Genomic DNA, 23,203 nt, shown 5'->3' with positions numbered 1-23,203 from the left:
GAGCGGATTCACCACCCCACCAACGTCGGAGCTACCAGTATCCACTGCCTGAACCTCTGAAGAGCATCTGGCGGTCCGAGTCCGACCATAGTAGACTAGACGGATAAGTTCTCTAATGCCCATACCCTGATTTCCTCATCCATCCCGTTTCTTCTCTCTCTCTCTCTCTCTCTCTCTCTCTCTCTCTCTCTCTCTCTCTCCTAGTTACGAAAAGCCATTGAGGGTTCAGTCACCGCCAAGGGTGTGAAGGTACGCCCGCCACTGGCCAGCTTCCGGGACAGCACGACCAGTAGCAGCGAGACAGAGGTTACCGAAATCCACCAGCTCTGGGACCGGCGTCACCGGCATTCCCTCCCCCGCGAGTCCAGCCCTTCGGAGAGCGATGACAAATGCCAGTGATGACAGACGGAGTGCTGCTGCTGCGAACCGGCCGGCGGACCACGCGGCACCGGCGCACGGGGGCCGCCTTCGTTCCAGCCGGAATCCTTGCGGGGTCCCCTGGGCCACATTCCAGACCGGGGCCCCACGGCCCCACCAAGATGCTTTCCGAAGGCCGCCCGGATGGAAAAAAACAGAGAAACCCCAAGGCTGGCGGGGCAGAGGAAGGGCCCGCTCCCCATGCTGAAGCCATGCGCTCGCCCCTGACCCTGCGCTGTCTCTGAAGGCGAGGAGCTTGCAAAAGCAATTCTTGCTGAGGCCGAGAGAGAGGTACTTCTCGTCACCACAGCCCACAACTCAGCGGGGCGCTGTCTCACCGTATTCTCCAAATCCAGCGTTCTTCCCCTTGATGCAGAAGCCCACGCCCCCTCGCTCTGGACACTGGGATCCTGTTCTAAATCGCGCCCCGTAGCAGTAGTTCCTCTTATCCTGCCCTCGGTGTCGGGGGTTCCTCCAGACCACCACCGCTCTGCTCCTTCCTTTCCAAAAGCCTCTCTCTATCTTGGAAAGGGGCGCGGGGTGTGGGTGTGTGCTTCAGATGAAGCAGAGACCTCACATGGAGAGAGGGTTGGGAGACGGACTTTGCGAGGTGAGGTGCTTAAAAAAAAACGTAGATCCCCTCTCGTCGTCTCTGGTTCCTTGTGCAGGTCACTTCTAACCTGAGGAGCACCATGAGTGGGCCTCTCCCATCCGTGAGTTCAGGGTCTACCTTCTCGCTCATCTTTCTTGACCCCTCCCCAGTTCTGTCACTGTCCTCCCCCCCCCATTTACATTCAGTCAGTGGGTCTTGACCTTCTGGTTTAGGGGAAATCCTGCTATATAATGAATAGGCCATTATTATTATTATTATTAATTCATTGTCTGTGGGGACAGAATAAAGTGAACACTGGATCTCTTGAGCTACTGAGCCCTGGGGGGAAGGGAGGGGGTCCCCTCTTTCTCTCTCTCTCTCTCTCTCTCCCACCCCCCCGCCCCATTATCTCCCGATAAGGACTCTGAACCGCTGTGCCTGCCCCGACTCCTCTCTGAGGCACCCACCCTAGGCTTGAATCCAGAGGTGCGGAGAGGTAGCATCTGAGATGTAAATACAGAAGGTGTTTTTTTATATTAATTTAATAAAAAAAAAAGATTTCACATAGAGTTCTAAAATCAACAAACGCATGGGTTTCTGGTGTCTACAGGTAAGCCGCACGGGGGTCCAGGAAGCTTCGGCCTGTTTGGTTTGGGCAAAAGAGGGCCGGCAAGGCCTGGATCACACACACACAGGTGGATTGAAAGCCGGGGAACCGACAGAGGGAGGTTAGTTTCACTTAGGGCGTAATCCTATGCATGTTTAGACAGAAAAAAGCTCCACAATCCCCAGCCCACCATGGAGTAGAGCACAGCAGGCATGCGGCGGGGGGGGGGGATTTCTCCCTCGTAAGAGGGGGTTGGATAAATTCCTGGAGGAGAAGGCAATTAATTAATACTGATGACTATGTGCTTCTTCCTGCAGCAGAGGCAGTGAGCCTATATCCACCAGTTGCTGGGGGACATGGGTGGGAGGGTGCTGTTGTACCATGTCCTGCTTGTGGGTGGGTCCCTGGTCAACAGCTGGTTGGCCACTGTTAGGGTGACCATATGAAAAGGAGGACAGGGCTCCTGTATCTTTAACAGTTGTATTGAAAAGGGAATTTCAGCAGGTGTCATTTCTATATAGGGAGAACCTGGTGAAATTTCTTCTTCATCACAACAGTTAAAGTTGCAGGAGCCCTGCCCTCTTTTGCATCTGGTCACTCTAGTATAGCTCCTGCAGCTTTAACTGTTGTGATGAAGAGGGAACTTCACCAGGTTCTCCATATATACAAATGACACCTGCTGAAATTCCCTTTTCTATGCAACTGTTAAAGATACAGGAACCCTGTCCTCCTTTTCATATGGTCACCCTAGCCACTGTGAGCAGAGTGCTGGATTAGATGGACCCTGCTTCTGATCCAGTAGGGCTCTTTTTATGTTTTTATGCTTCGGTCCTGGGAAAATAACTCTTCTGAAGCTGGTATTTGCGGGGGGAGGGGGATTTCCTCACTGGCACCAATTGGAAATTTGCACACACACGTACGCATGCGTACACAACACACATGGAATGAATAGCACCTTCGAAAGATGATTTTCCTCAAGATGAGGAAAGGGCTCCAACATTGCTGATGTTAATACTGATCTCTGAATGACCCAGTAGCCTTTTTTCAATGTAAAGATGCTCCAATGTCATTTGGGCAGAGATTCCGCTCCAGTTTCAGTCAGAACTCGAAAGGAGTGATCCAAGATGAATCCACTCCGGGTTTCAGTCAGAACTCTAAAGGAGCAATCCAAGATGAATCCACTCCAGGTTTCAGTAAGAACCAGTCAGAACCCTAAAGGAGTGATCCAAGATGAATCCACTCCGGGTTTCAGTAAGAACCAGTCAGAATTGCAAAGAAGCTATCCAAGATGAATCCGCTCCAGGTTTCAATAACCTGTAAGAACTCTAAAGGAATGATCCAAGATGAATCCACTCCGGGTTTTAGTAAGAACCAGTCAGAACTCTGAAGGAGGGATCCAAGATCAATCCACTCCAGGTTTCAGTAAGAACCAGTCAGAACTCTAAAGGAGGGATCCAAGATCAATCCACTCCGGGTTTCAGTAAGAACCAGTCAGAACTCTAAAGGAGCGATCCAAGATCAATCCACTCCGGGTTTCAGTAAGAACCAGTCAGAACTCTAAAGGAGAGATCTAAGATCAATCCACTCCGGGTTTCAGTAAGAACTAGTCAGAACTCTAAAGGAGTGATCCAAGATCAATCCACTCCGGGTTTCAGTGAATAGCCCCTTTAGAGTTCTGACTGGGTTCTTACTGAACCTGGAGCGGATCCTCCACCCCACTGACATTGAAGCCACCAGCCTCCAGTGGGTAGCGTGTCCTTTGGCCCTGTGTTTACCCCTTCCCAGATGCTAAATCCTTGCTCTGGCACCACTCCCGCTTTTGCTTCCACTTAGGATGGTCCGTGACAAATCGCCTCTGCTGCCTTGGGACGGCAGCCGGGCTCAGCTGCTGCCGCGTGGCCACCTTGCTCCGCTGCTGCGCAGTTCTTGCACTCTCCCGGCTTTCTCTGAGCTAACGCAGGAGGTGAACCTCTCCCTCGGGCTTGAGCCGTGTGCGCAGCGACGCATGGAGGCGGCACGCGCCACAGCCGCCTTGGCCTGTCGTCACCGGGCTGCCTGGGGCCGCCACGCACCACACTGCTGGGAGGCCTGTGACCCTCCGACCTCTGGGCCTGCCAGCTGCCCTGACTAGCAACAGCTGGCTCCCCTTGTACTTGCCGTGTGGGGCTCAGCTCTGCCCTGAGAAGGACTTTGTTGCCGCTGAACGAACTGTCTGCTGCAGAAAACACTGAGCACGGCATATGGGAGGAGGGTGGTGGTGAACAGGAGAACACGCCCAGGCCAAGGGACGCCGTGCCTCACGGGTGGCCCTCGAAGGGGGTCAGCGCCTCCCCAAACAAGGAGCTCATCACCCCTATTGCTGGACTCCTGCCACTGAAGGAATGGCACTCTTCATGTATGGAAGTGAAGTATATATAAATTATTATCTCTGCTGCCCTTCGACAGTTCAGATGCAGGATATGCATTATGCAGCTACCCATGGACTCTTCAAGATGCCAACAGACCCGTGACCATCCACTGAGGGGCGAAAGGGAAATATCTGATATGCAGCAGAGAGAGAGAGAGAGAGTTGATTTATTATTTAGAATCATAGAATAGTAGAATTGGAAGGGGCCTATAAGGCCATCGAGTCCAACCCCCTGCTCAATGTAAGAATCTACCTTAATGCATCCCTGACAGATGGTTGTCCAGCTGCCTCTTGAAAACCTCTAGTGTGGGAGAGCCCACAAACTCCCTAGGTCATTGGTTCCATTGCTGTACTGCTCTAACAGCCAGGGCGTTTTTCCTGATGTCCAGCCAGAATCTTCCTGTAACATGAGCCTATTATTCCATGTCCTGCACTCTGGGAGGATCGAGAAGAAATCCTGGCCCTCCTCTGTGGGACAACCTTTCAAGTACTTGAATGCTATCATGTCTCCCCTCACACAGGGTGCCTAATAGAAAAAGAAAAGAAATTCTAAACACAAATTAATATTTTTCAAAATTAATCTGTCCTTCTGTAGTATAGGTCTAAAGTAAGTTTCCCCCCATTTATTTCAGAAATAATATGTTTAGGAGGGAAGTTTTAGTATGAAATAGACCAATTTTTCTTTCTTTCAGAGATCTTAAAATATGGGACACATTTTGCCCACTTCAGGGCAGTCTATGCACCCTGTACATCCCGTGGTGGCTGCACCGTGGTGCTGTATAGTTCATATGACGCAGAGTTTTGTCTGGTTCAGACAGAAACCCGGAGCAGATTCACTGCCCCACTGACATGGGAGCCACCAGCATCCACTGCCTGCCATCACAGTATGTGTAGGACATGGGAGTGCAACTTCCAGCCTACAGAACCTCATCTAAACCACAAAGACTACTACCATTCCTCCTTGCTTTCCAAGTCCTGCCTGCTGGAGGGATCCCACCCCACCCCAAGGGAAGCGCCATTGTTATCTTTAATTTGAGATAGCAGCAGGAAAGCAGACAGCGGGGAACTTGGCCAGCACTGGGATAAACGGACGTTATAGCAGCACGTCAACTTCCATCTGCATGGTGCGTGTCACCCCCATAGGAATGACTGCATGAAACTGGGGACTCAACCAGCACTGCGCAGGGGAATGTCTGTGCTTCCCAGCATGGGCTGAGCAGGCCCATAGCCAGCCTAAAAGTTCAGGGAGGGGGGAGCACCACAAAGAGTGGGGGGGTGGGGGTCAGTTTATCTGGCATGCAGACCTTTTAAAGACAAATTCTTTCTGTTCCGCCATAATCAATGCCCTGCATTCCAGCTCAATATTTTGCACCAGAAGGAGTGGGCAACCAGATTCAGGTGGGGGTGTGAATTGTCCCCCACTGGGGGGGGGGCATGGGCCAGATGACTTCAGTTGGCACGTCCCCATCTAAAACTAGTTGCTTGCTCCTTCTGGTGCAAAATATTGAACTGCAATGTGGGGCACTGATTATTGCAGAACAAAAAGGAGCCCATGGTGGGATCCCAGCCACCCCACCCTTTGGGGGGCACCAAATCCTGGGGTTGCGTTCCTAGGCCCCACAATTTATGTGAGGGCTACTGTTCTGGGGAAGCCTCATTGGAGGAGCCATAGCTTCGTCGTATAGTGCATGATTTGCCTGCAGAATGTCTCAGGGAGGCGGAATCTAACCCTTTGGGTCTCTCTTAGTTCCTCATTTTTCCCGTTTTAAATTCCGTCCGTCCTCAACTTTCAGGGATGGGTTGTTGTTCTTTTAAGTTTGAATGAAAATTCAGTCGTATTTTCATGTGCATTTCTGCCAATACGTGCGTTATTATATATTACAGTGCACCTTTGGAAAGACTTGCCCAATCCTTTGGCATACTTTTAAGGTTTTACGTTAAAGGCTGCAATCTTGCTTAGTTGTGTTTTTTTTTATATATATATATATATAGAAATCTTTTCTCCGCTGCCCCCATCCCCACCGCCAGAAGCCAAATTCTGTGCTAGATACCCAGTTCCATGTTGCTCAGCGGGGATTTCGTCACACGGGAACTGGCCTCCATTCATCGTGGGAGGATTCTAGGAAAGCAGTACTGTGCTCTCGGCCCGAGGCCATATCTTACAGTTCTCTCCTTCCAGATTGGAGGAAAATTTTCAGTTCATTTCTTCTTTCTTTTTTTGCCAGGACTCTCTCTCTCTCTCTCTCTCTCCAACAGAGTCTGGGCAGGCCTTCCGGGAGCTGCGCGTGAGAATGCTGAGCCAGGGATTCTTTGGATGGGACTGGAAAGGGGAACGGAAATGAAGCCAGCAGGGCTAGAGAGATGTAATGAGCAGCTAGCGTCTCCTTGGAAAGAAGCCTGGAGCCAACAGCTCCTCTGCCAAAGTCATGTGCAGCCTTTAAAAAGAGATTTCTAAAGGGGGTTGGTCAGTTGGGGGGGGGGGAAGCAGCTACTATTACTTCCAGATTTGCGGGTGCAGGTTTAGGTTAGGGGGATGTCATCATAGTAATGAAAATGCTGTGTGCCCAGTGGTTTGGAAGTGCAGGAGCTCATCGTGACCGTCCCTATAGCCACGCCCCCAAGGAGGGGCCAAAAACGTAGGCAACGACGTTGGCCTCCATCAACAAACACATTCCAGCTACGGCTGTGCACGGACTCCCGCCGATTTGGTTTGGATCGATTCGGACCCATTTCAATTTGCTTCGGATCCAAAATCCAAATCGAGATTCGGGTTTTAGATCTGAAGCAAATTGAAATGGGTCCAAATCAATCCATAGCGAATCGCCGGTGTGTGTGTGTGTGTGTGTGTGTGTGTGTGTGCACAGCCGTAGCAAGATTCAGATTTCCAAATTATTCGGATTTCCATGATACAAACATGAAATTTGGATGCCTTACAGACTAGGGCTGTGCACGGACCCCCCGATCCGATCTGCACCCGATCCGCAAATTCTGGATCGGGCCCGTTCCGCCTCACATCAATCCACCTATGGTCTGCTCCGCTGCGGAGTTCCGGATCTGAATCGGAGTTCCGCAGCAGCGGCAGTGCCAGGCAAGGCCCCCTCCCTCCTCCCCCTTACCTGCATCCATCATGTTCCAGCAGTGGCTTCACCTGAGCCCAAAGACTCAAAGCGGAAGACCAGGCCGCAGTTGCGGCCTGGTCTTCAAGTTCGAGTCTTTGGGCTCAGGTGAAGCCCCCACCGGACCGCGACAGAGGCAGGTAAGCCCCCCATCCCTCTTCCCCCTTACCTGGCTCTGCTGATGTTGCCACATGGACTGCAGCAGCGCCAGGTAAGCCCCCACTTACCTTTTTTTCGGAGCTCCGAATCGAGGTGAAGGATCTGCTTGGTCTCGATCCTCTTCGCCTCGATCCGCAGCCCCCCCGACCCGCTTTGTCTCCGCCTTTGTCAGAGGCGAATCAGGCCGCCTCGTTATTGCTTCCACGCTCCGAAGCGAAGCGGAGCACAGCCCTATTACAGACACTGTGGAGGTGCTCATGTCTGCTAAATTCCAGATAGGTGCAGTGGTATTTGTGTAACCAACTGGTAAAATTTGATTATTATTTTTTTCTGGGAAAAATGGAGGGAGGGGAAGGAAGGGGGAAGGATTGGAACAAATACACTAGAAGACTTTTTATATATAGAAATTTTGTATTTTTTTAAAAAAAAAGACAAGCAGAAAGAGAAATAGAGGCATGAGGTAACAGTGAGAGAAGGGGGAAGACTCAAGAAAGATTCAAGTACCAACACTCCAAAACACACACCAACAACAAACCCAAAACACCCTACTCAAAATCCAAAATCTTTCTGTTCTGCAATAATCAATGCCCTCCCCCATTCCAGCTCAATAATTTGCACCAGAAGGAGTGGGCAACCAGATTCAGGTGGGGGCGTGAATTGACCCCCACCGGCGGGGGGGGGCATGGGCCAGATGACTTCAGGGGGCACGTCCCCATCTAAAAGTAGTTTCTCGTTCCTTTTCCATGATTGAATTCTACCCTTGGCTGAAAGAGGCTTGGCACACCTGCTATATAGGAATAATGCCATTCCCTCTACCTAGGTAGAAATAAAAAAGAAAGGATGCAAAATGTATACAGTGTGACAAAGAGGCACAAGGCCTGGTTGTCCGAACAAAATGACAGTGTAAATAATAATCTGTTTAGTTGTAAATTCGTATGGTTTAATGGTGAAATTTGCACCATCACTTGGGGCGTATTTGAATATTAAAGGGAGACATCACTTGATTTAAACCAATGATTTAAATGGGTCTATCATTGATTTCAATCTTAATCACCTTGATTTCAATCAGGGTGCCCTGCCCCACAAATGCTAATCCACCCCCCAATTACACGCGCGGCCACGTGATTTGTATTGAATACTTCCCCTCTCTGCGTGCTCTGTTCACCTCCATTGAGACCGCTCCTTCTAGTGGTGGAATTATTGCACAACGCTAGAGTTACAAACTGGGAGAGCCAGCTTTTTTTCGGATATTACCACATTAACTGTGGTTCTTTTAATAGCGGGATTTCCAGGGGATAGCACAGGAGACGTTCTGGTCGTCAACGACATCATGTAATGGACCCACAAACTTCTGTGAGTTGCCAATTATGAACGTGAAATAAATTACTCATTTTTAGGACCCCACAGACGCAATTCGGATGAGAAGCAGAGGGCTTGCAGGTGATGTGGGGAGGGGGGGCAGGGAGAGAAAGAAAACAGGAGATGTTTGAGCGAGATGAAGGGCCTCTCCAGCTCTTGCTGTGCTTTCTGTGGTTTCTACAACCAGGGCAGGTGTGTGTGTGTGTTTCTTTGCAAGTCCCATGGCAGGCTGCAGAGATTTCATTAACAACTTCTGCAAAGGTATCCATACCTCTACAGGTAGCGGACGTGGAGGCAGAAACCAGCATGCACGGCTAGCAGAAGTTTGGGTGTTCTGCAACGGCGCATGACGGAACAGGTGCTGACCAAAGCAAGCATCAAACTAGTGGCTGGACAAATCTATCAAAAGTGGGGACGACTTTAGGACATGCTTTTCCAGGCATGACCAGGAGGGCTACTAGAGCTTGACCTCGCTGCGATAGACGGGTGGCGGAGCCAGGAATTGCCGCCTGGCAGTGATGATCAAGTTGCCAGCATCGTTCAGAGAGCAACTGATGGACAGGGGATCCATGTCTGCTGGGAGTTGGCACTTGTGGGTGAAGGTGTTAGAGATGGTGCCGTCTTCTGCCACCTGCAGAGCAAACAAATGCACCGGCTTAGGCATTCCTCACAAATCGATCCTTGAATTCTCCTACAGGCACAACCCAAATACTCAGCCCGCATTGGCTAAAAGGGAGGTTTTGTTTTTTAAAAAAAATGGCACCGTGAGCACAAAGAGGATCAAATGCTCCTCAAGAGGTTCAAATTCTAGAGGTTCAAATGGTCTTCGAAGATGTGTTCCCCTTCCAACCAAAATCTCTATAACTTACGATTGCTTATGTGAGTGGTTAGGAAGACAGGAAGGTGCCTTAGATTGAATCAGTCCAGTGAATCTGGTCTGAATTTCAGTCAGAACATTGCACCTTGGACAGCTCCTTTTAGAGTTCTGTCTGAAATGCAGAGCAGATTCACTGACCCACTGACATGGGAGACACCAACCTCCACGGGCTGTCAGAGGACCATCCTCAGTTTGAAGATGTCCCTTACTCATCTCCAAGGTTCCTTCCAATGCTGTAGTTTTATGATTCTGTGATTCCAGGTGTGAGGTGAGACCAGTGGAGGTTTACGGCCCTGATGTCAGACCTTTAGAGTTCGGACTGAAACCTGGAAGAGATTCACCACCCCACTGACTTCAGAGCCACCAGCCTCCACTGGTTCTGTCTACACCAGTTTTGGGCAGACTTCAGGCTGATGGGTCCTACTTGTTTCCCCTCCTAGCTCTCTGAAGTCCAGCAACTGGAGCCAGGTGGCTTGGGGCAGGGCGGGATCAGATGCAAAATGGTGGATCAGGGCTTGAGCCAACCACACTGTGGCCCCATTCAGAAGACACCTTAAACCATGGCTTTAACCATGGTGGTTAAGCTAGAAAGCCAGGCTGTGTTCAGAAGACACCTTAAACCATGGCTTTAACCATGGTGGTTAAGCTAGAAAGCCAGGCTGTGTTCAGAAGACACCTTAAACCATGGCTTTAACCATGGTGGTTAAGCTAGAAAGCCAGGCTGTGTTCAGAAGACACCTTAAACCATGGCTTTAACCATGGTGGTTAAGCTAGAAAGCCAGGCTGTGTTCAGAAGACACCTTAAACCACGGCTTTAACCACAGTGACTAAGGAAATAAGCTTTATTGACCATGGTTAAAACCATGGTTTAAGGTGTCTTCTAAACACAGCCTGGATTTCTGGCTTAACCACTGTGGTTAGAGTCCTGATTTAAGGTGTCGTCTGAACGGGGCCACTGTGTTCCATAAGCCATGCATATGCTGAGAAGGACTTTATCGGAATGAAAACAGGCCAGGGATGCTAAAAGCCAAATTAAAATGTTGAAGAAAGCATTTTTGTTAAATCACATGAGGAGTTGGAAACGATTGATTGATCTACTGGAAATCACCCAGAGATGTACCAGCAGGTCCCAATAGGTCCAGTAGGTCCATCTCTGGTCTACACAGACCACAGGCAGCTCTGCAAAGTCGCACGGACGTTTTTCTCATCCCTATCTGGAATTTGAACCTGGGGCCTCTCTTTCTGACTGGGTTCACCTGACATGGAGGTGGTGAATATTTTATTTATTTATTTTATTACATTTATATACCGCCCCATAGCCGAAGCTCGCTGGGCGGTTTACAAAAGTTAAAAACAATGAACTTTAATGAACAATATGCCACAGTGGCTGAGTTTGGCAGACACGCTGATCAACTGGGGTGGGTGGGTAATAGGAACAGAACGGGAAACAACCGTGGATTAGCGTGGCGTCCGAACTCAGCCAGTGACTTGTTAACCACCCCCAACGCGTGCCAGCTCATTTCCCTAATTACTCTTGCTAGGTGCAGGTTATCAGGCCATGTGAACCTGGCGAGTCTTAGTTGTTGAGGTGGTTAACAAACCAACTAGTAGGGGTGTGCACGGATCCCCCACTCCGCTTCATTTTAAGATCCACCATTTTCGGATCGGCCTGCTCCGCCCCGCCCCCACTCCGCCTGTGCCCACTCTGCTCCGCTCGGAGCTCTGGATCCGGATCGGAGCTCCGGTCCCCCCCCCATGGGGGGGTTTACCGGGCCCTGTCGCCGTTGCCACAGGGACCAAGGGGGAGGGGGGCCTTACCTGCCTCCGTCCGCGGTCCGTCGCCGTCTTCAATTGAGCCCGCGGTTCCACCAGGAAGTCTGGGCCGCAAGTGCGGCCCAGACTTCCTGCTGGAACCACGGGCTCAATTGGAGACGCTGACGGACCGCGGACGGAGACAGGTAAGGGAGAGGAGGGCGGGGGGCGTTACCGGGCCCTGCTGCTGTCGCCGCATGGGCGACAGCGACAGCGGCAGGGCCCAGTAAACCCCACTTACCTTTCCGGCGGAGCTCCGGATCAAGGTGAAGGATCCGCCTTCACCTCAATCCTCTTCGCCACGCTCCGCCGGCCCCCCAATCCTCTTCGCCTCCGCCTTAAGGGCAGGCGAAGCCCCCCGCTCCGCTACTGCTTCTCCGGTCCGATTAGAAGCGGAGCACATCCCTACCAACTAGACACCACACTCTGTTGTCAGGTGGCTGGCCGGTTTGTTCAAGGAACCCAGCCATCCTCCCACACTGGGTTCACACATCACAGCGACGGTAATTGGGGAAATGAGCCAGAACATGACCAGCCACTATAGCTTATTAACTAGGGTGACCATATGGAAAGGAGGACAGGGCTCCTGTATCTTTAGCAGTTGCATAGAAAAGGGAATTTCAGCAGGTGTCATTTGTATATATGGAGAACCTGGTGAAATTCCCTCTTCATCACAACAGGTAAAGCTGCAGGAGCTACACTAGAGTGACCAGATTTAAAAGAGGGCAGGGCACCTGCAGCTTTAACGGATGTGATGAAGAGGGAATGTCACCAGGCTCCCCATATATACAAATGACACCTGCTGAAATTTCCTTTTCAATACAACTGTTAAAGATACAGGAGCCCTGTCCTCCTTTCCATGTGGTCACCCTACCTTAGATCGCAGCAATGAACTGAAGCGAGTGGGAAGAGAGACAGACAGGCAGACAGGCAGACAGACCCACATCCAGCAGACCCACATCCCCCCCCCCTTCCCCATCACTTCGGAGCAACCTGGCTCTGCAAGCCGGCACTCACCTTCTCTGCCTGGATGACAATACAGTAGTTGTAGGTGGTGACCACAATGTCTTGGGGCTCAAACTGGCTGACGTCGGCCATGACCTGGTACTTGTCCCCGTTGGCGATCACGTTGCTGCTGCCCAGAGCGGAGGGGTGCGCCGGTGGGGGCGAGCCTGCACAGACAGCAAAGAGTGCAGGAAGTGCGGGACAGTCAAGCGCGCGACTGGCCACTGCGGCCAGGCTCCCGGGGATGCATGATCCGGACAGAGGCGGGGTGGGGGGAAGAGGAGGAGGAGGAGAAGCGCCTGCCAGAGGTGAGGAAGCAGGCAGGCCTCCCGTGGCTTTCAGAAATGGGCAAGAAAGAGATGTTCAACAGGTGCAGCTTGTCTGCCCCCGGCTTGGCAAGCTGTACTTTCTGAATTGGGGATGGACCCGTGTGTGTGTGTGTGTCATACAAGTACTCATATAAGGATAGGGTGACCCTATGGAAAGGAGGACAGGGCTCCTGTATCTTTAACAGTTGCACAGAAAAGGGGATTTCAGCAGGTGTTGTTTGTATATATGGAGAACCTGGTGAAATTCCCTCTTCATCACAACAGTGAAAGCTGCAGGACCTATACTAGGGTGACCAGATTTAAAAGAGGGCAGGACTCCTGCAGCTTTCACTGTCGTGATGAAGAGGGAATTTCACCAGGTGCTGCATGCATACAAACGAGACCTGCTGAAATTCCCTTTTCTGTGCAACTGTTAAAGATACAGGAGCCCTGTCCTCCTTTCCATATGGTCACCCTATACAAGGAGGAAGACATGACACTTGCAGTGGAGGCTGGTGGCTCCGATGTCAGTGGGTGGTAAATCTGTTCCGGGTCTCAGTCAGAACCAGACACAGGAAGCTACCATGTGCTGAGTCAGAACCTGGGTCCATTTATTTATTTTATTTTTTACATTTTTATACTGCCCATCAGCCAAAGCTCTCTGGGCAGTGCACAAATAAAAAAACGCAAAATAAAAGTATAAATTTAAAACATTAGAAGTTTAAAAGGCAATATAAAACCAACTACATTAAAGACTAGGGAAAGCCTGTGTAAAAATAGGGTGACCATATGAAAAGGAGGATAGGGCTCCTGTATCTTTAACAGTTGTATTGAAAAGGAAATTTCTGCAGGTGTCATTTGTATATATGAGGAAACTGGTGAAATTTTCTCTTCATCACAACAGTTAAAGTTACAGGTGCCCTGCCCCCTTTTAAATCTGGTCACTCTAGTATAGCTCCTGCAGCTTTAACTGTGGTGATGAAGAGGGAATTTCACCAGGTTCTCCATATATACAAATGACACCTGCTGCAATTCCCTTTTCTATGCAGCTGTTAAAGATACAGGAGCCCTGTCCTCCTTTTCACATGGTCACCCTAGTAAAAAGGTATATCTTGAGGAGACATTTAAAAGATATTATGTTTTCCACCTCCTGAATCACACGAGGGAGGGTCTTTCAGAGGGTGGGTGCCACCACACAGAAGGCCCTGCCGCCAAGGTTCTTAATTTAGCCCAGTATTGTCAGCACTGACTGGTAGCAGCTTTAGGGTTTCAGGCAGAAGTCAGAACCCTAAAGGAGGCTGTCCAAGATCCACAGCAGTTTCCATCACTCGCGACTGGTTCTGACTGAGACCTGGAGCGAATTCACTGCCCCACTGACATCGGAGGCACCAGCCTCCACTGCAAGTATCATGTCTTCCTCCTTCTTTCCCACATCGTCCTTCAGAAGGGAATGCTTCTTCTAAGTAGGGTGACCATACGAAAAGGAGGACAGGGCTCCTGCATCTTTAACAGTTGTATTGAAGAGGGAATTTCAGCAGGTGTTATTTGTATATATGGAGAACCTGGTGAAATTCCCTCTTCATCACCACAGTTAAAGCTGCAGGAGCCTTGCCCTCTTTTAAATGTGGTCACTCTAGTATAGCTCCTGCAGCTTTAACTGTTGTGATGAAGAGGGAATTTCACCAGGTGTTGCATGCATACAGATGGCACCTGCTGAAATTCCCTTTTCTACGCAACTGTTAAAGATACAGGAGCCCTGTCCTCCTTTTCATATGGTCACCCTACTTCTAAGGGGATGCTATTCTATGTACTTGTACTTGTATGATATCAAAGCAAAGCCAGTATGGTTATGCAGTGGGGGCTGGGATTTGATTGACCTTCTAGGGATCCCAGTGCCTCTGAGTGTGAAGAAATTCAGTCTCCCTTCCAGCCCTGTAATTCCTGACTCTAAAGTAGACTTATCAGTGGGTTGGCTGCCTTGAGACAATGCATCTTAAGACCTGACAAAGGAGAATCAATAGCTGGTGACATTCTGGTGATGTCTTTCAGGAGCTGGCGTGGCCCAAGAAGTCATAGGTCAGGTGTTGGTAAACACGGTGCCCGGGTGCCCTTTTGTGGCATCTGCCAGGGTTCCCTCCCCCCCCCCCCACTTTACCTTAAGAACAACCACAGTAAATGTTCTTACCTAGACTGGCATTGTTTCAAAGCAAAGTGAGTGCTTTTGTATCTGATCAAGAGGGCAGGGCTCCTGTAGCTTGAACTGTTGTGAGGAAGTGGGAATTTCACCAGGTGCCGCATGCCTACAAATGACCCCTGCTGAAATTCCCTTTTCTATGCAACTGTTAAATATACAGGAGCCCTGTCCTCCTTTCCATATGGTCACCCTAGACATGACACATTAATCCGTAAAGTTTAGTGCAAAATGTTTAACCACAGTTGCTTAGCGTGTGATCTGAACAGGGTCTTCCTCTCTGAAGGTAGTTGTGTACAGGGCCCCACATCTTCATAACCAGCCAAGGTCATCGTGGCTTCTGCTGCCTTCTCTAACCTCTCTTCCCATGCACAGAGGCCGTCCTGCGACGGCTGACACTCAGCACGCCCAGAATTCCCTGCATGCCTCGGTCATGAACGCGCCACAGTCCGTGTCGCTTATCAGAGGCTAGCAGTGGCTACGTGAGTATATTTAGTAATATACTCATGTAATAAATAAATAAATAAATAAATAAATAAATAAATAAATAAATATTTATTACATTTCTATACCGCCCAATAGCCGGAGCTCTCTGGGCGGTTCACAAACTGCAGGAGCTCCATTGGCCAGGCTGGCTGGGCATGATGGGTGCTGTAATCCATCCAACAACACATCTGCAATGTTGGGGAAGGGTGAGTGCCCTTGTTACTCTGCTTTGCCTACCATATAAGACGTGTGGCATGTTCAGTTTGCAAAAGCCTCAGGGCCCACCCTGGCTTGCCTCTGGTTCCACAAGCCCAAAGAGGAAAAGGGGGGGGGCACCGAAATCGCTCACCTGAGTAGCCGTAAGACTCCCGGGCCCTCCCGGTGGCCCCGAAGATCCCGTGGGGAGGGTCAAGCAGAGGTTCGAAGCAGCCCTGTGCGGTGGGGCTGTAAGTACTGATGTGCTCTGAGCGGAAGGTGGACGAGGATGAGCTCCGGGTGGAAGACATGGCCCCGGCGACGGTGGCAGCTCTGTGCTGGGACCGAGGCCTGTGTGCTTATGTGAAAGGGGGACTGCATGAGCCGGGGTGGGGGAAAGGCACAGCCTTGTCCTTGGTGAGTCCATCGAATGTCCATAATTGGCGTAGCCTCTTGCGTCCTGTTCGCTGGAATGCGAGATAAGGGAGTCTGCATTCTCAGCGGCAGGCAGTGAAGGGTGATGAGGAGAATGGGGCAGGGTAACACACACACACACCCTCTCTCTTCTCACCTCCTCAGTCTGCTCCTTAGTCACCCGCGTGACTGGCTGCCTGCACCGCTTTCACAACAAAAGGGCCCCTCAGACAATGGCTGCGGCCGGCCGGAGGGGTGTCAGGGCCATCCCCAGGCGTTTGGCTGCCCGGCACAGAGCATCAAATGGCACCCCCCCCTCCCTCACCACAAGTCAAGGTGTGCAGGACCCAAAGCCAGGCATGCGATTTTGGAACACGAGGCCGGGATTTCCACACGCACCTCTCCGCATCCTTGGTGGTGGAAATACAATAATGGCCCCGTTCAGAAGACACCTTAAACCATGGCTTTAACCGCAGTGGTTAAGCCGGAAAGTCAGGCTGTGATCAGAAGACCAGCAAAAGAAAAGGAAACACCAAGTAACGCATGAGAAAAAGCCAAAGGCGAAAGGTGGGAACGGAGATCTATTACAAGTTATTTATTGGTGAGTTGCCGACGCGTTTCGGGCAAAGTACTTCTTCAAGGCAATAACGATTGGAACGGTTGGAAACAAAGCCCTACGAGGAGTGATTGAAAGAACTGGGCATGTTTAGCCTGGAGAAGAGAAGATTGAGGGGAGACCTGATAGCACTCTTCAGATACTTGAAAGGTTGTCACACAGAGGATCTCTTCTCGATCCTCCCAGAGTGCAGGGCCAGATCTACACCATGCAGGATATAACACTTTCAAAATGGAATTTGTCCTTGATCCAAACAGTTGTCAAACCGTTATAAAACCATTATAAAGCAGTAGAGTAGAGCCTGCCCTGGACACGGAATAATAGGCTCAAGTTACAGGAAGCCACATTCCGGCTGGACATCAGGAAAATCTTCCTGACTGTTAGAGCAGTACGAAAATGGAACCAGTTCCCTAGGGAGGTTGTGGGCTCTCCCACCCTAGAGGCCTTCAAGAGGCAGCTGGACAGCCATCTGTCAGGATGCTTCAAGGTGTATTCCTGCATTGAGCAGGGGGTTGGACTCAATGGCCTTTTAGGCCCCTTCCAGCCCAACTATTGTATGATTCTATGATTCCTTGGTGTGACAAGGCTCACCCACATACTAGGGATGTGCTCCGCTCCGATTAGGAGCGTAGAAGCAGTAGCGGATTGGCCTGCTCCGCCTTACCCAGAGGCGGAGTAGGAGCGGACCGCGGACCCCCTAGAAGCAAGGCGAAGAGAAGCGACCATTTTTCGGAGCTCCGAGTTCAGGCGGAGCGCTCCGGTCGCCATCTTGAAAACATTTCGCCATAGGATTGCATTGCGGCAAATAATCGCGCATAACTACGTTGTTTTTGAAGCTATCGTTCTGGAAATTCTTGTGCACAGAGAGTCGTGGATGGGGGTCATTTTGAGACCACTCTCAACTTTCTGCGTTGTCTGGGTCGCGGGCTATATTTTTGTGAAAATCGGGTCAACCGCGCGGCTCAAACTGCATTTTCGGCTTTTCGCCCATAGGATTGCATTGAGGGAAAGAATCGGGGATAACTGGGGGGGGGGGTTTAAGCTATCGTTCTGGAAATTCTTGTGCACAGAGAGTCGTGGATGGGGGTCATTTTGAGACCACTCTCAACTTTCTGCATCGTACGGGTCGCGGGCTATATTTTTGTGAAAATCGGGTCAACCGCGCGGCTCAAACTGCGTTTTCGGCTTTTTGCCCATAGGATTGCATTGAGGGAAAGAATCGGGGATAACTGGGGGGGGGGTTAAGCTATCGTTCTGAAAATTCTTGTGCACAGAGAGTCGTGGATGGGGGTCATTTTGAGACCACTCTCAACTTTCTGCATCATACGGGTCGCGGTCTAGACGTTTTTAAAAAATCGGCGGGAAAAATACCTTTTTCAAAGGGCTGAGGGGCAGAGTCAGCTCCCGGTCATGATGATCCCAAAGTTGGAGGAGGGCATAGGCAAAACAGGTAACTTGGGATTCTGGGAAACTTCTCTTTCTTCATCTGAACGGACTTTTCCCCGTGTTTTTTAACACAGTAGCCCCACCAAATGCACAAACACAACCTGAAATCATATACTAAGCCAAGAATAAGAGATAGAAACACAGCACTGCTCCCCACCCTAACCTTGGTGAACAACTGAATCGATGTGGTGCAAGGGGATGAGCTCCCCTAGGGCATCTCATCGTGGACGTGCCCCCACTCTCTCCTGCACTGGAAGGCCATTAGAGCCTTCCAAAGAGAGTAAAACGGTGGAGCAATGCCTATCATGAGTTGAAGTGAATGGTCACTTTTCAGTGGTGGAGCAATGCCTGTTCTGAGTCGAAGTGAGCGTTTTACTTCTTCTCGGAGCTGTGGCTGTCAGTGTCTTGAACTGGCAGCTACTTCCCCCTCCCCCGGGCACGTCCCCCTATTGCTGGTAAAAGACAGATATAGCCTTTTAAAAAAAGTTCTTCTTGTTGTTTATTGAGCAACACTGCTGCTTTTAATTCCACCCCTCCTTTGTTTATTGATTGATTTATTCCATTTTATATGCATTACTGGCTTATCCTTGGCTCACTTCCTTATGCCCCCAGAAATGCCAGCTGCATGCCTGCCTGCCTTCCCTCCCTCCTCCCCTGCCCACCTCGCAGGGATGGTGTGTGTGGGGTGCCCGATTTTCAAAACTTCGCCAAAAATCAGGGGATGATGGGATTGCTTTGAAACTTGGCATGCGTGTGTATATCCCCATGAGGTGTCATGGTGCCAAACATGAGGTTTCTAACTTGAACAGAAAAAAAGTTGTATAATTTTTTAGCTTTCAATGCAAGCCTATGGGGGGGGGGGGAAACGGAGCTCCGGATCCGGATCCGGAGCTCCGGGCGGAGCGGAGCGGAAGTGGGCGGAGCGGGGGCGGGGCGGAGCGGCCCGATCCGGAAAATGGCGGATCTGCAAGTGAAGCGGAGCGGGGGGTCTGTGCACACCCCTACCACATACCCACACACACACCCAAGCTGGCTACAGCAACACCTTCATCTCCAGTTATCCCGGTCATGGTTGAAGAGTGCGGAGCGTGTATTCCTAGCAAGAGCGATTTAGCTTGCTTAGTCCCCGGTCAAATTACAGTGGTTGGCTTGTCTCTGCACCCGCGTGGTTGCCTCAATGCAACTGTACTTGGCTAGAGATGCTGGTGGCACTGTGATCTTTGGATCAGAGAAATGCACAGCGCATGGGTTTGGCGTGTGACGGCCTCATCTCTGTCCTCTTTCTCTCCACGAGGTCTGCAGCTGTAGTCTCACTGCTCCCCCAGCGTTAGGTGGGCAACTTTTTGGAAAAGCCACAACCCCCATCCCCAGTTCAGTCCCCTGTTGACCCTTGATGTGCCCGTGAAATCCCGATGTGCGCCATCTTCTCCATTTACTTCAACAGAGATACCAAATATCAGGGATGTCAGACCTCTTTCATCCCATGGGCTGGGTTCCATTTCGGAGAAACTCTTGGGGGAGGGGGGCACATTTCAGTGGTGGGCGGGGCCAAAGGCAAAAGTGGGCGGGCCCAAAGATACGAAAACCACCAGCATGCTTTAGCTGAAAGTACTTCCTGCCAATAACTAAGCCTTCAGAGAAGCATTGCAATATTTGAGAATGGTGGGAGGAGGGCACAAAATCCAGGATCCACCCAATGATCAGCCATCGGGGGGGGAAGGGGGCGTGGCCACCTGGGGACCTTGGAGCGGGGCCAACATCAAGAGCAGTCATGGTCGGGCAGTTGTCCTGGGCCCTTATGCCAGTGGTGGCCCATTGATAAGAGCTGCTCCTCCTGGTCACCATTCCAACTTCCTTGTTCACCTGCCTCTGATGATGGTGGTGGGGAGGAGGAGGAGATCATAGAATCATAGAACTGTAGAATAGTAGAGTTGGAAGGGGCCTCTAAGGCCATCAAGTCCAACCCCCTGCTCATTGCAGGAATCCAGCTCAAAGCATCCCTGACAGTTGTCCAGCTGCCTCTTGAAGGCCTCTCATGTGGGAGAGCCCACCACCTCCCTAGGTAACTGGTTCCATTGTCATACTGCTCTAACAGTCAGGAAGTTTTTCCTGATGTCCAGCCAGAATCTGGCTTCTTGTAACTTGAGCCCTTTCTTCCGTTTCCTGCACTCTGGGATGTTCAAGAAGAGATCCTGGCCCTCCTCTGTGTGACAACCTTTCAAGTCTTTGAAGAGTGCTATCATGTCTCCTCTCAATCTCCTCTTCTCCAGGCTAAGCAGGCCCAGTTCTTTCAGTCTCTCCTCACAGGGCTTTGTTTCCAGACCCCGATCATCCTCGTTGCCCTCCTCTGAACACTGCCTACTGGCTCATGGGCTTTCTGCCTGTCAAGCAAGCCGGTGGTAGCAACGCTGTGAAAGAGGCTGAGGAGCAATAGCAGCTGGTGGGATTGGTGGTAAGAAGGTAGATTCACTGAGGGACGGGGCCCATTGAGGGTTTCTAAGGCCCTCCGAACCCTGGGGCTGCGCTGTTCCAGAGGGCTTCATTAGGAACCCAGGTGGTCAGGATCTGGCCCCTGAGCCTGAGTTTCTGCATCCTGCCCAAAATCCAAGAGAGCATTTGTCTCTATGCGCCAAACTCCTTGCACTGGTGCCAATCAATAACCACATCTGCAAGCATGTACACAAAGTATGTGACACATTCGTGCTACAGTCTCTCTCTCTCTCTCTCTCTCTCTCTCTCTCTCTCACACACACACACACACACACACACACGATTGTGGCCATCATTGCATCCAAACACACACATGGCTATATATCTCATGCTGATGTAAGTCTCTTCAACCCAGTCATCATCATCATTATTTATTTATTTATTTATTTATTTATTTATTTATTTATTTATTTGGCACCATTGATGTACAGTGCTCTATTTGTTTACACACATTCTCACTTGTCAACCCACAACTGCGATGGCCCAGTCATGGGTGCGAGTCACCTCTTAATGGGAGGCATGCAGAGGCGCCGTAATTCAGACTTGCCCACACAACTCTCTGATCCGAAAGCCTTGTCCTCTCTAGTCCGGTCGTTTTCAGAGTCTATTCTTTCTGTGTAAGGTGGCCAGATGTCCTACAGAGGACAACCCTCTATTTCAGCCTTTCCCCAAGGGGATTGGACAAAGCCACAGAGGAGAAGGCTATCAATGGCTACTAGTCCTCATGGCCATATGCTACCTCCAGGATCAGAGGCAATAAGCCTATGTGCACCAGTCGCTGGGGAGAATGGGTGAGAGGGTGCTGTTGTACTCATGTCCTGCTTGTGGGTTTCACACAGGTTGGCCACTGTGTCAATCGAAGGCTGGAATAGATGGACCCTTGGCCTGAAGGGTCCATCTAGTCTGAAGCCTGGAGAAGAGAAGATTGAGGGGAGACATGATAGCATTCTTCAAATACTTGAAAGGTTGTCACACAGAGGAGGGCCAGGATCTCTTCTCGATCCTCCCAGGGTGCAGGGCACGGAATAACGGGCTCAAGTTAAAGGAAGCCAGATTCCGGCTGGACATCAGGAAAAACTTCCTGACTGTTAGAGCAGTACGACAATGGAACCAGTTCCCTAGGGAGGTTGTGGGCTCTCCCACACTAGAGGCCTTCAAGAGGCAGCTGGACAAGCATCTGTCGGGGATGCTTTAGGGTGGATTCCTGCCTTGAGCAGGGGGTTGGACTTGATGGCCTTGTAGGCCCCTTCCAACTCTGCTATTCTATGATTCTATGATTCTATGATCCAGCAGGGATCTTCTTAGGTCCTTAAATCTGGTACAAAGTCAGAGAACCACAAAGAGGGAGACCTTGCCCTTGTACAGTCAGCACCTGGTTGGCCGACTGAGCAGATGTACGGCTCACTCTCCCTCAAGATGGTGAGATGTGTTCTATTTCTATTTAAATTATAGTTGTTATTTCTAAATCTCCATCCAGGCATATAAATAAGCATAAGTGGCCAGCCTATTTCTGGGTGATCTTGGGTGTTTGGGGAAGTTTATCAGGCAGGGGGAGGGAGCTCAATGAGAAACTCACTACCAGCGGACAGCCTCCCCTGAATAACTGCTTGCCCGACGTGTTCTGGGACACACTCTCAGCTCACTTAAGTCAATGGAAGGCCTGGGGGGCAGTCATAAATCCAGGTGACCCAGAATCCTCTCTAAGGGCTTGTCTGTAAGGCTTCTTTACCCCGACCTAAATGCACATATTCGCATTTTAGGTTACATGACGCAGCCATCCATTCGCCTCAGAGCTGGGTTTTCACTGCAATAATGCGCATATTTGCATTCGCGATTTACCACGACTTTTAGATCGGGTCCAAGTTTGCACCACATTATGGCTGTGTGTCTTTGGGGGTGTTATGCCGGATTTTGACCTGTGGGCGGAGCTTTGAGGGTAGGATAACTTGATTGGCCCATTTCCCGATTTTGCACCAATGCACTGCCTCCCTCGTTTGTGCTGATTTTAGTTTGAAGTCTCTCTCCGGAGCTCCGCAGAGAAAGCTTCTTAATACAAATTCAGATCTATCTATCTATCTATCTATCTATCTATCTATCTATCTATCTAGATAGATAGATAGATAGATAGATAGATAGATATAGATATAGATATATTCCTTTCCCTTTGTAGCTTCATCCCTGTCCCCATCGCTCCTGGTTTGTGGAGGGTGTTTCTTTGAATTTCCTTATGGGGAGCAATGGGAACAAAGTGGGAAACAGCCAGCCAGCCTCCTTCCTTTCCCTCTGTAGCCTCGTCCAACCCACGCTCCTGCTCAGTATGTGTGTTATATTAGTCTGCGGAGCTCTGCAGATAAGATTTATACCTTCATTGGCTTCTACTCTTTATCATTGCACATGGCATAATGTGATAATGTGCATGTGCAACAGAAAGCTCTAGTGTGGGCTGGTCCATGAAGTCACGAAGAGTCGGAAGCGACTGAACGAATAAACAATAATAATAATAATTCAGGAAATAAATTGCTGCTGCTGCTGCTCTTTACCTACATTTGAATCAATGAAAAATCAGGTTTTTATTTATAGATGAGGGCCAGGACACAGATGGGGCTCTGGAAAGGTATAAAGTTTGAAACCCACCAGCCAAATCAAGGAGGCAAGTCGTGGTTACTTGAAGAAGGATGCCATGGCAAGAAGCATAGCTTGTAGGAG

At 50.2% G+C, this 23,203-nt stretch overlaps 2 protein-coding genes across 2 annotated transcripts in view; one reads left to right on the top strand and one right to left on the bottom strand.

Annotated features, from left to right (window-relative positions):
* CLCN2 (chloride voltage-gated channel 2) overlaps positions 1-471 on the top strand; it is a 94,888-nt gene extending 94,417 nt beyond the window's left edge. The window contains exon 24 of the mRNA XM_063131868.1: positions 205-471. Within this exon, the coding sequence (XP_062987938.1) occupies positions 205-399 (195 nt within the window). The 3' untranslated portion in view covers positions 400-471. The remainder of the gene's footprint in view (positions 1-204) is intronic.
* Positions 472-9,114: 8,643 nt separating this feature from the next.
* Positions 9,115-15,842, bottom strand: LOC134402428 (heat shock protein beta-7-like). Its single transcript, XM_063131858.1, has 3 exons — positions 15,686-15,842; positions 12,364-12,518; positions 9,115-9,288 (listed from the first exon to the last, which is right to left on the bottom strand). Exons 1-3 carry the CDS (start codon positions 15,840-15,842, stop codon positions 9,115-9,117), a joined length of 486 nt encoding a protein of 161 aa, XP_062987928.1.
* Positions 15,843-23,203: the final 7,361 nt, after the last annotated feature.

This window comes from Elgaria multicarinata, chromosome 8 (genome assembly GCF_023053635.1).
Source record: "Elgaria multicarinata webbii isolate HBS135686 ecotype San Diego chromosome 8, rElgMul1.1.pri, whole genome shotgun sequence".
Classification (NCBI taxonomy): Eukaryota; Metazoa; Chordata; class Lepidosauria; order Squamata; family Anguidae; genus Elgaria; species Elgaria multicarinata.
The sequence above is the reverse complement of the archived record's forward strand: the minus strand, read 5'-3'. Positions and strand labels throughout refer to the sequence as shown.

Coding starts and splice junctions, on each gene's coding strand:
- LOC134402428 (XM_063131858.1), bottom strand. CDS start 15,842: ATGTCTTCCACCCGGAGCTCATCCTCGTCCACCTTCCGCTCAGAGCAC. Junction 12,519..15,685: donor GGAGTCTTACGGCTACTCAG/GTGAGCGATTTC, acceptor CTGTCTGTGCAG/GCTCGCCCCCACCGGCGCAC. Junction 9,289..12,363: donor TTGTCATCCAGGCAGAGAAG/GTGAGTGCCGGC, acceptor TTTGCTCTGCAG/GTGGCAGAAGACGGCACCAT.